The 16,229-nt window shown below is 35.3% G+C and overlaps 1 protein-coding gene across 1 annotated transcript in view; it reads left to right on the forward strand.

Moving 5' to 3' along the window:
• LOC130441683 (dynein axonemal heavy chain 7) overlaps positions 1-16,229 on the forward strand; it is a 77,277-nt gene that overhangs the window by 25,950 nt on the left and 35,098 nt on the right. The window contains exons 15-29 of the mRNA XM_056775466.1: positions 126-454; positions 616-946; positions 3,382-3,661; positions 5,356-5,700; positions 8,263-8,609; positions 10,704-10,907; positions 10,965-11,212; positions 11,267-11,576; positions 12,688-12,924; positions 13,011-13,247; positions 13,715-13,941; positions 14,021-14,205; positions 14,412-14,613; positions 15,329-15,545; positions 15,884-16,174. Coding sequence (XP_056631444.1) covers positions 126-454; positions 616-946; positions 3,382-3,661; positions 5,356-5,700; positions 8,263-8,609; positions 10,704-10,907; positions 10,965-11,212; positions 11,267-11,576; positions 12,688-12,924; positions 13,011-13,247; positions 13,715-13,941; positions 14,021-14,205; positions 14,412-14,613; positions 15,329-15,545; positions 15,884-16,174 — 3,990 coding nt within the window. The remainder of the gene's footprint in view (positions 1-125; positions 455-615; positions 947-3,381; positions 3,662-5,355; positions 5,701-8,262; positions 8,610-10,703; positions 10,908-10,964; positions 11,213-11,266; positions 11,577-12,687; positions 12,925-13,010; positions 13,248-13,714; positions 13,942-14,020; positions 14,206-14,411; positions 14,614-15,328; positions 15,546-15,883; positions 16,175-16,229) is intronic.

The following is a 16,229-nucleotide window of genomic DNA, read 5'->3' on the forward strand; positions in this document are numbered from 1 at the left end:
CTGATATTATGTTAAAAAATAGACAACAATGTAAGCTTCTCAACGATGTATAAATAACTTTCTATTCTCTATCCTCACATTTGGTATGACACTCGTACTCTTCTTTTTTTTATTGTAAATTCTAGGTCTTCCCGAAGAGAAAGTGGAAATGCTTACCATGAATCCAAAAGCCATTACAATGGGACAATTGTACGGTCAATTCGACCCGGTATCCTACGAGTGGTTCGATGGCGTTATAGCCACAGGATTTAGAAATTTTTGCACAAATCCCAGTCCACATAGAAAATGGATGATATTCGATGGACCCGTAGACGCCGTTTGGATTGAAAATATGAATAGTGTTTTAGACGACAATAGAAAACTATGTTTGATGTCAGGGGAAGTTATGTCGATGACAAGTTCGATGTCTCTTATATTTGAGGTCATGGATCTGGAACAAGCGTCTCCTGCAACGGTTCGTCACGTTCATCATTAACTTTTCCACGATATTCTGCTTTAATTTTGTCTCCACGACTTTCTGTTTACTGCACCAGTTGTCTGCACGCGTAATCAACGCGCTTTGAAACCTCAAAGACATCAAATTATATGAGGTTGTATTAACCTATCAATTTACAGGTTTCTCGTTGCGGAATGATCTATATGGAACCGGTAACACTAGGTTGGGAACCTTTCGTCGAATCGTGGTTACCAACTTGTAATCCGATATGGTGCGGCCCCGAGAAAAAAGATTTCATTCACGACATGCTATATTGGATCATACCGCCGTCGTTGATGTTTATAAGAAAAAATTGTATACAATTTTGTAATCCTGGAGAGATCAGTCTGGTTCTAAATATGATAAATATATTTCAAATGCATATGGACGACGCCGTTACTGAAAATCCCAAACGAGAAGATCAAGTTAAATATTTGGATATATGGACGCAAGTTGCATTGATTCAATCTGGTAAATATTTTTCGATTTATCTAAAGACAAAGTATTTTCTACTTAAAATATCCTCTAATGTAGAGGAAATTGGATTTTAAAAATTTCGAAATACTCAATTTTTCACAAATGAATTTTACAAAGAAGGGCACGACTTTGAAAAGTGAAAATTTGAATCGCTAACAAATCATAACAAAAGTCATTTTACTGTTAAGAAAGTGAATTTCCTGATGTTTTTATAACAAACATACTGTTATGAATAAGTTTTCGAAATGGGTCCTCACGCCAGCCATAAAGGAATTTAAAATTCGACGAATTCGCGTAGCGCCTTTCATCTATTTTTTATATATGGCGGACGCACCTTTGACGTTTGCTTATAGAACTTCTTATTATAGCAGGCGGTGCATTTACAGTATATCTTTTAAATAATTATCCGGAAGGTCTATTTATTTATTTGTTTTGTTTCTTTTTGTTCTAAATCTAGAAAATTCTTCTGGGATAGACGTATAAGTACATAATGTAGCGCAGTTAGTTTTAAATAAATAGTCATAGTGAATAGAACGAATTAGAAAAGTAAGCGCAGAAATTATTTAAGTGAAGTTTATAAGTGCATTATTATAAATAGTGTATAGTGTGTAAATAAATTAAGAACGTAAGAGGCAGTGTTCATTTATTTACCCCAGGAATAGGAAGAGTGTAAATAAATAATACGAAAAACATTATAGTATTAACCATATGCCTGCCGCACATGCCTCACTTCGTGCTAGTAGCGTGAATCGCTGCGAAAATACTGGTGCCATTCAAAGGCGTGGAATGCTTACTGTACTCTAATTCCTCTAATCCGTTGAGCGTCTTGACGAAGAGCTGAAGACATATGCGTCATGCTGGTTCCATTCTTAGGAATTTTACTATGGAGAGAACCCACGAGGTGTCTCGTGATTGTGTTGAGATAAAATCCTGAGTTCTTTTAGAAATAGTCGAAGACATAAAAATAAAAATATGTAACACGATAGCAGTAAAGATCGACCAACATAGCTTTGCCTCTGAGATGCGCAAACGATAAACAGAGAGGGTTAGTAATATTTCTCTCTGATAACCATGATTGCATCTCGGATTTTTGGTCAATGTCGTTGGCATTTTGTCGATTTGTTTATTATGATAAGGTGCATTATCGATAACCACAACGCTCTTTGGCGGCAAATTCGGAATCAACTGTTCTAACACCCATTTTTTATAAATATTAAAATTCATCTCATTATGATAATCACCTATATTGCAATTCGATTTCCATCTTATATAAGCATAGGCACAAATCCATTTTCTCCACCTGCATGTATTATGATTAAACGTTGTCCTTTACTAACAGGTTTTTTTAGACCATCCTCGGTATTATCACTCCAGCCTTTTTGGTGCGTGTGTGTAGCATGAATATAAGTTTCATCCATTTAAATAATAGGTCGACCCTCTTCTCTGTAGGTCCGCATTTTTTTTCAAGAATTCTATTAATATTTTTCTGTTCGTTTTCACCTTCCTCCATCGAAATCCAAGTTTATGAATATTTTTTCTCAAAGACTCTTTGCAACGCTGATAGTCCATATCGCCAATGATATTTCTATGAATTACCCTGAGAGTAGGAATTCTTTTTTCTGTGAAAATGGAAATTAACTATGCACCTACGTAAAATAGCCAATAGCCTATTTTTTTTCATCTCTGCTTTGTCCAATCAGAACCTTGTTTTTCACTTTACTGTTCAAAGGCATTTTCAAAGTAACGAACACAGAATTATTACAACAGTTCTCTATATAATTTCTGCACTGACTGTACTAACCGATGTTGACTGCACGAGATACTCGATATGCTGGTCGATCTATACCCACGTTAATATAACTAACAAAAAGTCACAGCTTAGAATAGTAGCAGCGGAGTGATTTTCATCTTTTTCCTGAATTTAAGCGGTGACTTCACGGGCGGCGCTTTCAAACTGTCTTGTTAGAAATCGTCACAATCTACTTCCAATCAATGGCGGTTACATTTTATGAAGACGGTTTTTCAAAGTGTGTTCACAGATATGACAAATGCCTTAATCGTCAAGGTCCATATTTTTTCTTTACTGCCTATTTGAGGTTGAAAAAATAACCCTCGTAGACCAATTTTATAAACTATTGCACAGCCTTAAATCCGGTGGAAGCAATGGATTATCATTTGAAATGATATTCTGGAGTAATTCCAGCAAAAATCTTGTCCATTGTGTTCACATCCATGTTTTGTAAGATTTTGGGCTTGGGACTCCAATGTTAATAATATAAAAAATATCAAGTGTAGTAGACAAGATTAAATCTCCAGCGCCACAAGAACTTGAACACAATAATGTTTTCAAAGTTCATTACGTTTCTCTATCAACTTTTGCGCTTCGAAGATATTTTTCTCACTTGTTGTACAATATACTATTTTCTCAGGTGTTTGGGGTGTAGCTTCAATTCTCGATCAAGATTCAAGGGATAAATTCGACGAGTTTTATAGGGAATTGTGGAGAGGTGAAAATGAAAAATGGCCATATCCCGCCTGCTTGGAAAAACTTGAGGTATCCATTCCCGCTGAAGGTATAATTTTCGATTACAGCTACAGTTACAAAATGAAAGGAAATTGGAAATTTTGGCCGGCGGTCGTGAAAACCGAAAGAGTCGATGAGTGTAAAAATATCATGCAAGCACTTATACCTACCGTTGATACGGCCAGGTTAGTAACTTTTAATTAATTTACTTAAAGATAAGGCATACACAGAATGTCTCTCGAATAAGTACCACAACTTATAAGTAATATCTCAGAGATGTTGATTATGTTTTTGTTAAAGAAACTGGGAAGCATTGGGAAAACTTCACGTCTTTCTATTACTGGCTGGAGTTTTTCAGTTGGTGATATTAAATTGCTCTAGATCTCTTTCGACTATCGTTATTTTATTCTTCTTCTCCTTTTCCGGCCACATATTGACCTCTCTAAAATGGTTCTTTACGTTAGTTTATTATCGTCAGTTCCCAAGTCGATCTTGCTGCTCTGATCACGGTTTTGTATGTACGGATGAGAAAGATAGAGGAAAAATGAAAATAAAAATTGATGAATGCAGACAACGTACGAACTATGATATGCTGAAAAAATGAACAGGGATAATATAATGAAAACAGCTTAAAAACGTTAGTCCGATGCGGGAAACAAGAAGTGGCTGAGAGGAGTAAATTGGTATTTGATAATGATATCAACGGAAAAAACAAACGAGAAAACGATGAATTGGTGGGGATCGGTTCGCACAAGAGGAAACAAAAAAACTTTTTTATCACTTAATTTTCTGTTGACGGGGTTTTGGGATCGACTCCAAACACGTGAAGAATTTATAGTTGATATGAAGAACAGTTAATTGGATGAAGACGAGATTATGAAGATTTCTTTCGTTTGTTGAAGGAAGAAGCATATATCTTCTTGATTTTTTTCGTTCAACACCCCGGAGATCACTAAACGCACAAAAAAGCCTTTTTGGACTGTAAACCCGGGTTCGTGTTACTTTAGAACAGAACCACTGCCCATTTTTCGTCTCCAGTGATCAAGCGATCAAAAATGGGTTCTGCATGGTACCGGTATGGTCCAGCAAGGTTGGTTAAGGTAGATTTGAAGATAATGAAAATGATTACAACTAAAATTAAAGAAACATCTTTACGATAAACATGCTCTACCTGGTATTTGGCTGGCAATGTCACACTAAATTACAGAAAAATCACATTAAACATAAAATGTTTTTGATGCAACTTCCAATTATGTAGGTGACAAATGACAAATGACAATGATATATCGACATGCGCAAAAACGCTTCTGGTCCCCCTAATATCTTAAACGACTTTTTGGGTTTGCGAGTACACTTTCATAACTAGTTTTTGTAATTTTTTGTTTTCCTTTGTTTTAAAAGAATTCATTTTCACCAACAATCACAATAGAAGTGAACAAAATATCGTAATCTACAACTTTTATGTGTTTTTCGTGATAATTTGTCTTGATTTTAGGGCTTTTTTCTATGAAAATCGATTTAAGCTCTTCTGATTTTCAAAGAAAAAGGTCTAAAATGAAGACAGATTATTACAAAATATAATAGTCCATTCGACACACAGACACTTTGGCTACGCCACTGTACTAAAAGCTTTCAACTACATATTGTGTTAAACCTTACAAATCATCATTTTTATTGGTTGAAGATCGATGATTTAGCATTTTGACGCACATCCTATGCATCCATATCCACAAAATCGCTTCCCTTTAAATAAATACGAGTGGTAAAGAAAGGTAATTTTTCGTTCCGTTGCTTTGTGCAAACGCCCGTGTTGGTATATCATACTTATTCACTGGGTACTCTGTATAATAACGATTCTAAATTTCATTATTATTTCAAGATACATGTTATTGGTTGACATGCACATAAGATACGGGAAACCTTGCCTTTTAATAGGACCGACGGGAACCGGGAAGTCGTTCTACATAACTGACGTATTATTGAATAGATTAAACAAAGAAAAATATGAACCGGCCTTTATAACATTCACTGTTCAAATAACTTGTAATCAAACTCAAGAATTGGTTATATCTAAATTGAATAAAAGAAAACGCGGTCATTATGGACCTCCCAAAGGGAAAACTACCATACTTTTTATCGACGATGTTAATATGCCCGCGAAAGAGGGTTATGGTGCGCAGCCCCCCTTGGAGCTATTACGACAATATTTCGATCATAAAAACTGGTAAGCAGATATAATGTATAATTGATTAAAATATTTTTTATTTATGTCACGTAATGAGCCACATTAATTGAAACTCTTTTTAATATACTATGTGATGACATTTGACCCATGTTGACACAAACAAACAGATTTTTCACGTATTTCAATACAAATCTTTATCATATCTTTCAAAATAGATTCTTTTCGAGCTAATACAAGTATACCAATAGTGTTAGGTAATATACTATTTGGTTTAAATGAGAAGTTAAAGCGCAACAATCGGAAGTATTGATTTCGACGCGAGAAATCGCCAAATTGTTATTTATTTTTCAATGATTGGTATGCATGAGTCTGGTTTTATATCTGTCATTCACTGGGGGACACTAGAACCTCTGGTTAACCCTAGACGGTTACGGAAGCTGTGGAGGATAGAGAGAAGGAGAACAAACTGTGTTTATGAAAAGTGTTTGTCGAAATGTGTTAAATAAGGATGATAAACCAATGAATTATTTCTTTGTAAATTTTTTAAATCGGCATGCTTGAATTCATCAACAATTGCTAGATTCATACTATATCCATTGCTCACACCAATGCCATTCTGGAAGGTTATTATTCGTAAAAAGACTGGAGAGAGAGTTAAGAAAGTAAAAAAATATTTTCATGGTTTAAAAGTCTGCTATTCTGTAGTATGGAGGATGTTAAACAAAATAAATAGATTTCAGCAATTGCTTCTTCATTTGCGCCAAATTTCTTATCAGCGAGAACTTTTTTGCGATCAGCGAATAGCTAGCAGTCACTGAGGGCCAGATCTGGATTATACGGTGGATGAGGAAGCGATTCGAATTGAAATTCTTTCAATTTAACTTTTTTAACTTTTTTCTTCGACATAGGAGGCCGTTTTTGCATTCGAGAGAGAGAGAGAGAGAAAGAGGGAGAGAGAAATGCTTTATTCTCAAAAAATTGTTACAATTTGTAGACAAAATCTTGTAAAAACTGAAAAACAAACATAAAAATAACTAAATAAAGATACAAGTAAAATAAAATTTCAATATACGGGAGAAACCCACAATGAGTAAGCAAATACAATATAAATCCATAGCAAAAATTTAACAATCATTTAAATATTATTATTGGAATAGAAGTCGTTAACAGAATAAAAGGTACTTTCCAATAAATATGCCCTCAAATATCGTGGAATACGAGAAAAAATGATATCGATTTGATTTCAATTGGCTAGTGATTGTGCATTTTTTTCCATTGTGAAATATTGAGCCTCCCCGTTCCTAAGTGGATAGTCGTAGTTTCTGAAATTGTGGTTGAAATATAAATCGGAGCTCTTGAGTAAATGCGCCAAAAATTTATTGCACTAAAAGTGGCATCACTGAATACTAGACTGGTCTGTTACGAAGTATAGGAAATAGTCGGGACCACGTATAGCTATGAAGGAGAAGGATGTACCAGTGTCTGTTGTGCATCGCATCATTATTTGGTGAATGGTATTCAGCTTTCCAAAAAGATCGAGAAGTAGTGGCAAAATAGCTCCAAAATAGCCCCAAAATAGCTCAGTAGAAAAAGTTAGTCTGCAGTACTGTACGCGATATCGCTGAAGAATTGGGCATCAGCGTAGGTAGTATTGAACAAATAATTCATGAATGGCTTGGTTACCGCAAAATTTTTGCCAAATTAGTGCCAAGAATTCTGAATTTTGAGCACAAATTCACACGCTGGCAGCGGTATGAAGAGGAAGGATAAAATTTATTGCACTGAATATATACCACAGACGAGACCGTATTTTGGGACATTAGAGGAGTAACTGCGATCGATTTTCTCACTGAACAACGAACTGTAAATGCGCAGTATAATAGTAACCTCTTAAAAACACGTTGAAATCTGTCTACAGACGAAATATTTCAAGCCGTAGTGCGATATTGCTGTTAGACAACACCAGACCGGATACAGCTCGGCTTACGATGCGAACCTTGAACGAATTGGGTTTCGAAATACTGGAACACACTCCTAATAGTCTCGATTTGTCCCCATGGTCTATTGGAAGAGGCACTTGGCAGACTGCAATTGGAAAGCAATCCGGAGGAAGAATCCTTTGTGGACAGAATGTCAGATGACAGGTTAACAAAGATTGCAAAGAAATAAAAACCGAATACATCCCGACCACCAGGACGACCACCTACAGGATGGTATAAAAGTTGGTCTTCATCATACCATCTACAGCTAGGCAACCATTGATGCAAACACAGGACTAAGTTCTAACGTACGATGAAAAAGAAGAAGAAGACAGTTGTTGTCTGTGCTATTTTCAAATAAGCATTTTTATACCGCATTTTTTTAAAAATGATCCAAAATAACTGACTATACCCTATGACAAATTAGTCCCCAATCATTACCTAATCACCTAATCTCAGATTAAAAGAAATCAAATAGGTAAGATCCTAAAAATATTTGGGAAAAAAGACAATCAAACTAAACAGAGATCATTAAAAGTTTCAATTTACTTTTGATATCAAAAGAAATATAGCAATTAATTACACCATTTCAACCGATTTAATTCGTATAAATTCTTCTCAGGTATGATTTAAAAACTACGGAACCTCTCTATTTGCACGACTTGATGTTTTTGGGTGCGATGGGTTTAGTAGGAGGTAGCCGACAAGATATTTACCCGAGATTCTTAAGACATTTCAGTATTTTCTCCATAAACGAATTCAGTCGTGAAAGCATGGCTAAGATATATAGTAACGTATTGTTATTGGGTTGGAAAAATAACGGATTTCCTTCTGAAATTATTAACGTCGTAAATCAAGTAGTGAACGCTAGTTTGGATATGTTCACGGCAGCACAGGAGAACCTTCGACCGACACCTTCGAAAAGTCATTACATTTTTAACCTACGAGATTTTTCAAGGCTCATTCAAGGTATGATTTTCATTCTATTATAAATAAATAATACTTCCTGATTAGCTTTTCCAACATCGGCATTTCGTAGTTTTAAATGGGGCATGACCTATCAGAAGGCTTAAGTGCTCAACGCTTCTTAATCACCCACTAATTCAACTATGAGCTAATTTGACTGCAATGTTCATGTAAAGGGTTACCTCTAATGACGATTTGTTGTCATGGTATGTTCTTTGTGCTCCGGGCGGGGTCAGCCAAGAAAGAAAATACTCCAGGGGTCACTTTGGTGATGACGAGAACGCTGAAGCTAGTAGAACAGATTTTACGTGCTATCCTCGATTGGTAAACTCGGTATTTGCTGCTGAAGCTTTCCACTTACGAAGTCGTAGAAGAAAGTGGAATAACACCAATTTGTTCATTGAAAACTCAAAAGAAAACTATACTGAAAACACAGCAATACAAATGAACCAATCCGGAAAACGAAACGATACCGATTCAAGTGGTACTACTTAATAAATTCCAAGCAAGGAACAGTTGCTAAGCAGTACGCAAAACGTAAACAGATGCGTGTAAAAAGTAGGTTACGGTAAGGGCTGAAGGTATATGATGTCACCTTTGCAAATTACTTCATATGGGGATAATTTTCCAAATCGTTTCCCTGCTAGGTTTGCTAAATGCATCAACACGACCACGACTGAGACGTGAAAGCTCAGCTTCCTCAATGGTAGTTTCGTGACTCTTAGTGAAGCTCTTCCAGTAGCAGTTTAGATATAATCGGTTAGCTTTTCGAGTCGAAACTGTCTCTTCAGCGATTGAAATTAGATGGTAATGATTTTTTCTAGCTCGAATATTCTCGAGCAAAGCGTTTATCCACGTTTTAATGGAGTGGGAGATCTGTTCGCGCATATATTCGAACCGTAACTGTTCTAATTATAAACTGCAATAAGCAAAATGCATATTTTCTCCTTAGATGCAGACATAGTATTGGTATTGTCTCATCTCTGGTGTTATCAGGATGGATATCTTTGAAAGCGATGACAAATGTGATTTCGAAAACGCTCCGTCATCATTTTCATTAAAATTTTTAACGACGCGCTAAGAAATAATTTAGTTACAAAAACGAACAGTTACATGTATCGAAATATTTGAGGGAAACCAGCGCATACAAGTTCAAACGAAATAAGGCAGTTTTTTACAATTTACAAAGTTTATGCAAAACGCCAGAATAAAGGCATTATCGTACCAAAAATTCGATTTAACATCAATTTTTCCCAATGTATGACGGGTAAAAGATATAAAATTCTAAAACAGTTTCTCTCCTTTTCGAATAGCGAAGAATTTGGTACAGATACTCATCCTGGTCCAAAGCTAAATCAAATTTGGCCGATCTGTGAGGATTTGGTTATGAAGTTTCAAAATCTATGTACACTTGAGCAAAAGTAGCGATGGATGAGAGTCCCTTGTTCGTTGGTTTGGATCACATACTTCCCAAGAGAGCCAGATTTGAGATCAAAACCTACTTGCTCTGCGGATTCAAAAGTGGATATATTTGGAGCATCAAAATTTATACATGCGAGAATACTTTGGTTGATCGGGAATTGCAGCAACTTCCAGTTTCGTCCCAAGTTGTAATGGCCCTCTTTTAAAGAAAAGGTACTGTCTGACTCAACCGATAGATCTATTTTTATTTAAACAAACAGATGTTTATGAAACATTGAGAGCAACAAGAAGAGAAGTTCCTAAAGAACTGAAAAATAAAGAATTGAATAAAGGTTTTCATTTCTACTGTACATTCTATGACCATACAAGAAGTTGTAGGGAAAGCACCATCGGATGGAGGTGTGCTGGTGCAATAGTGCACTAGAAAAACAAACGCTGGACAAGTACCTTGAAGTGCCTGTGAAGGTAACAGGAAGATCGTCTATCATTCTATCACCAATACGTTTGTCTGCTACTTGTTGTAGTAAGGGGGATGAAAAAAGTAAAAGGGTCGAGAAGGAAACGAATTATCATTTTTCGGATTATGTTGTTCCATGTTTAAAAACTTATCACACTAGTTCAAGCATTTGGAGTGTTCTAGAACTTTCAATTTATACAATATTTGTTGTGTTCAAGGTTGTGCGATGCTCAAAAAAGAATCTGCCGACGATAAAAAAATATTCGCGAAAATTTGGGTACACGAAATACTGAGAATATTCTATGATCGATTAATTGAAGACAAAGATAGAATATGGGTATATGAAAAAGTGAGACAATCTGCTAAAGATTCCTTTAGAGAACACTTCGATATGCTTTTCGAAAATTTGAAAAACGAAGAAGGTTTGTTTGATTTTAACAGTTTTTTTTTCTATAAATTTGTGACCGAATGAATTCCAGGTGTGGTTACCAGAGATGGTTTGAAGAAATTAATTTTCGGTACGTTTTTCGACCAAGATTCCGATGAAGATAAACGATATGAAGAGATTTTGAACATCGAGGCGCTGAGAGAACTATCGGTGAACGCTTTGTACGAATTTAACGCCACGCATAAAACCAAAATGGATATCGTATTATTCGATTACGCGTTAGAGCATCTGTCCAAAATCGGCAGGGTTCTATCCATGAGATGCGGTAGCGCTTTATTAGTAAATAGATAATACAGCTTAAAAAGCACTATTTTCAAAATACTTTTTTCGTAGGTTGGTATAAGCGGTTCGGGAAGACAGTCCTTAACCCGACTCGCAGGAGAATTATACGGTTACGGCGTTCATCAAGCAGAAATTACCAACAATTATTCCATCAGCGATTGGCGGGATGATATTAAAAAAGTTCTCAAAGAATCGGGTGGTAAAGGAAAGGATTTCATATTTTTAATAGGCGAAGGACAAATAAAAGAAGAATTTTTTCTACAAGACGTAGATTGTTTGCTAAACTCAGGTGAAGTTCCCAATATGTACCAAATCGATGAAAAACAAGAAATTTTGGATATGGTACGGTTAGCTGCGCAAGGTACTATTTTGTTTTTATTTTACCACAAAGGTTAGAGTTGTTCTTTTAGATTACATTAATTAATACATTAATAAACTTGTGAAGATCGAATATTCCTTCACTATATTCTCGATGTTTGGGCTCAGAATTATCTAGAATACCTGTTATGTCAGAAAATATCTTGTTTATCACTAGAATGAGATTCAAACTGAACTACACTAGTTGCTGCTAGCTGCTCCTCTGTATGGTATCCATAAGTAAGACAAACTCTTCAAAGTGAGAACGATTATACTGTAGTCGAGTAATGAGGAGGTCTAAGCACAGGGCACACGTAAGCCAGTTATTACAGGCACGTAGAATTTGACGGAAGAGACTTAGTTGAAAGCCATCGATGACGGAGGATTCTTAACTTTTTATAAGCTTTCTTGTAACAAGGGTAGTGACAGAGGGGACTGCAAAGGCGTTACCAAGGCAATTAAGACCGATATTCTAAGTATTAATGGTAATTTGAAATAGAAAATTTTCAAATAGCTACAACAAGAGCTAGGAGATGCTTCATACTGATCTAGACAAGACAAGACAACGATCATAACCCTAGAGCTACTCAACTGCTGATCATTACTAAGTAAAGGAGTTTAAAGAATATAGAAAAGAAAAAAACGAAAAGGCTTGGCAGTAGCTAGGCTAAAAAAATACTTCATAGGTAAAACCAACTACTCAAAGTGTGCGGCGGAAATAGTGCAGCTAAGTAGTGAGGAAGCCTAAGCCTAGGTCACAAGTCGATTATTACAGCTTTGTGAGCCTTCATGCAGCGAGAGGTGCGACCAATAGTACTGCAAAAGGATTGCCCAGATATTTTGAACCGATATTCCTAGTATTAGAAATAATTTCGAATAGATAATTTTGAAGTAGACTAATTGTCATTGGTACATAGTGAGAAGAACAAAGATGATGAAGAAATCTTGGGGATTGTCGAACAAGAAAATTAAAATTAACTCCTTTAAAATTTTAGCTCTTATTGTACAACTAAAGTATTGTTTTAATTTATTCTTATTTCAATTATGTACATAGTTCAACCAAGTAGCAAAATTAATCCCCATCCAGATATTATTGTATTAATTTTCTATTATAGGAGGGAACAGAAATCTCGAAGTCAGTCCATTGGAAGTGTTCTTCTTTTTCACGAAACGTTGCAAAGAAAAACTGCACATCATTTTATGTTTCAGTCCAGTAGGATCGGCCTTTAGAAACAGACTGAGATTATTTCCCGCTTTGATAAATTGTTGTACTATAGATTGGTTCGAAGATTGGCCAGAACAAGCTTTGGAAGAGGTTGCTCATACGTGGATGGAAGATATAAATTTATCAGGTTTGGATTCATAACTACATCCCTTGATATGCTTTTTTACAGTAATCTTAATTATTCCATTTATAAGAAGGCAATTCTATTTTTAGATGAGATCAAAGGAACTAGCGTGATTGCGTGTAAATATTTCCACGTGGAAGCCAGAAAGGCGTCAATGGAATTTTATGAAGCAGTTAGCAGACGCACGTATATCACTTCAGCATCATATTTGGAGTTAATCAAATCATTTACCGATTTAACCAATAGAAAACAAGATGAGATTATGAAAGCTAAGAAAAGATACTTGGGTGGATTAGAAAAATTGTACCATGCGTCAGTTAGTATAGGTAGGTTGATCGGCTCTATAGAAAAGAGAACAATTCGACTTGTAGGTGACACAGAGTTGACCACAAACTTAAGCAACTTAGAGCATAGACATAATCCCACCTAGAGTAGTATTTACAAGATCTACTCGACAGGCAAACGTAGCTCATGAGCTTTGAATTCGCAGAACGTCAGTTTATCGGGACACCTTCTTTTGGAGAAGTACAAGCCTGTGGAATCAGCCATCAAGCTTGTCTTTCCCGAGTACTACAACCTCCAGAAAATCAAGATCAATATCTGCAGAACTCTCCACATTGCAGGGACCATAATTTGAACAACCTTTTTAAATGAACTCAGCTCATAGCAATAATAATAGATGAGGTCAATCTACTGGCTATAAGCCATTAAGTAGATAACCTGGGGAGCCTCTATAAACGAGTTGCTAACTTCAATTGTTATTTATATAAATTTTTGTAATAATTCCTTTCAGGTGAGATGCAGAAATCTTTGGCCGCTTTGCAGCCTCAATTGGAAATTATGAGTAAACAAGCGGCTGATATGCTGCAAAAAATCGAGCAAGAAAGTATCACTGTCGAACAAGCTTCGGCTGTAGTGAAACAAGACGAAAAAGTTGCCAATAAACAAGCTGCACAAGCTCAAGCTTTGAAACTGGAATGCGAAGCGGATTTGGCGGAAGCTATGCCAGTTTTAGAAGAGGTTTCGAATATTTTATTACTTTTATTACCGCGATAAAAGATTTAGAATTGTCGAAGGTATTTCAATCTTCTGTTTTTAGGCTATTGGCGCTTTGGATACTTTGAAACCATCGGATATAGTGTTGGTGAAGTCTATGAAGAATCCACCTGAAGTGATTAAATTAGTTATGGCGGCTGTTTGTATTATCAAAGGGATTAAACCGGATAGAGTACCGGAACCTGGTACTGGTAGAATGGTATTAGACTTTTGGGGACCAAGCAAAAGGTATGAGAAACAAAAAACGTCTTAATTATTTCTCATATCTTTATTTAGTTACAAGTTCTGAAACTAGTGATATACACTTCATTAATCGCACTTTCTGGTCTTTCGAGCTTTTCTGTTCAATATCTGACTCGAAGGACCTGTTAATATGATTTTATGTCTTATGTAGTGATAAAAAATAGTGTGTATAGTAATTTTTTTGTTGTTAGACTTTTAGGTGACATGAATTTCTTGCAATCACTAAAAGATTTCGATAAAGATAATATAAAACCTGACGCTATGGCGAAAATACGTAAAGAGTTCATTCCCCATAAAGATTTTAAACCCAATATTGTCGCTAAAGCTTCCAGTGCAGCAGAGGGTCTGTGCAAATGGATCATAGCTATGGATATGTATGATAAAGTATACAAGGTACGTACAATTTTTACAAATTGATATTTTCTGTATGGTTCTGAAGATTCATTTTTTAAACAAAGAGGGCCTCATCAAAATCTATTTGTTAAAAATGTGTGCTTCAAAATGGAGGCTAAAATTAATTACATTCCACAATAAAGTGAACACAAGAAAACGTTCGCAAATTTTCGTATATAAATATTATAGAAAATGTCTATTGGTATAGACGAGTGTACCTGTGATTAATTTTGTCGAACATTGTGTCCTAATAAACTGGAGTTCATTAGTTTTTGACATTATCACGAAAAGACTATCTTATTTTATAATATATATAGTAATAATTATTTTGAAACTTTAAGAAATTATTTACCAAAAGCTTTCGCGTCGATTACTTTATCTATTGATGAAAACTACTTTGAAATCAGTACATTATTTAATTAAATTATTGCGAACAGAAGATAAACATGGTGGAAATCTTTTTTTTTTAATATATATAGTAAGGACTAAATATTGATAAGAGCCCTTTTGAAATTCGTTCAATCACTTCTCGAATTATCTTGAACAGAAAGAAAACGCGGCGATGAATCTCGTTTTATAATATAAAGTAACAATTCTTAAGAAACTTTGGTAGCTTTAAGAGCTTTCTCGTGGATTAATTAATTACTTTTTCAGATTATAATGAACAGAAAGAGCCGCGAATTATTTTGTTTATCGATTAAATGATTATTTTCAGGTAGTGGCACCCAAGAAAGCAAAATTAAAAGCCGCCGAGGAAGAATTTAGCATGATGATGACGATGTTGATAGAGAAACGTGCACAAGTTGAAAAACTAGAAGAACAATTGGCTGTTTTAAGGGAAAAATTGGAGGTAGCTCAAAAAAAGCAACAAGAATTACAAGATGAAGTCGATCTGTGCAATAATAAATTGATACGAGCTAAAAAGCTTATTGGTAATGCAAATCGTCTAATTTTACGAATAACAATTTTTTTTTCGTCAAAATACGTTACATTTTGTTAATCATTATGGCACAGTAGTCACTTACTTCGCATAATCACTCTAAATTTATTATTTATTCTTCCCCATTGTGTGTTTTATTGGTAGCAAAAGCTCATATTACAAATCCTTTCTTTAACTTCACTTTCAACAAATTGTAAAAAGCAAAACAAATAATCATACCAGTATTATTTAAAAAAAAGAAGTAATGACAAATTAATTTTTAATTTTAAGAGTGAATATGCGGTGGAAGTGACTACTAAATGTGCGCCTGAGGATTATTTTTTCTTAAAGGTGGCCTTGGTGGTGAAAAAACCCGATGGACTGCGGCAGCTGAAGCTCTCCAATTACAGTTCGACGGTTTAGCAGGCGATATATTAATGTCTTGTGGTATAATATCGTATTTATCACCGTTCAATAACGCATTCAGAGTTCGTTTGGTACAAGATTGGCATCGTCAGATCAAAAATTTGAACATACCGACCATGCAAATTTTCGAAATGACTTCAGTTTTAGGATCTGACGTTACGATACAACATTGGAATATAAATGGACTTCCTCGTGATACATTTTCAACTGAAAACGGTACGGAACAACATGTTAATCTAACCTAACCTGAACTTGACTATATCTATTGCAG

Source organism: Diorhabda sublineata, chromosome 3, assembly GCF_026230105.1.
Source record: "Diorhabda sublineata isolate icDioSubl1.1 chromosome 3, icDioSubl1.1, whole genome shotgun sequence".
NCBI classification, from domain to species: domain Eukaryota; kingdom Metazoa; phylum Arthropoda; class Insecta; order Coleoptera; family Chrysomelidae; genus Diorhabda; species Diorhabda sublineata.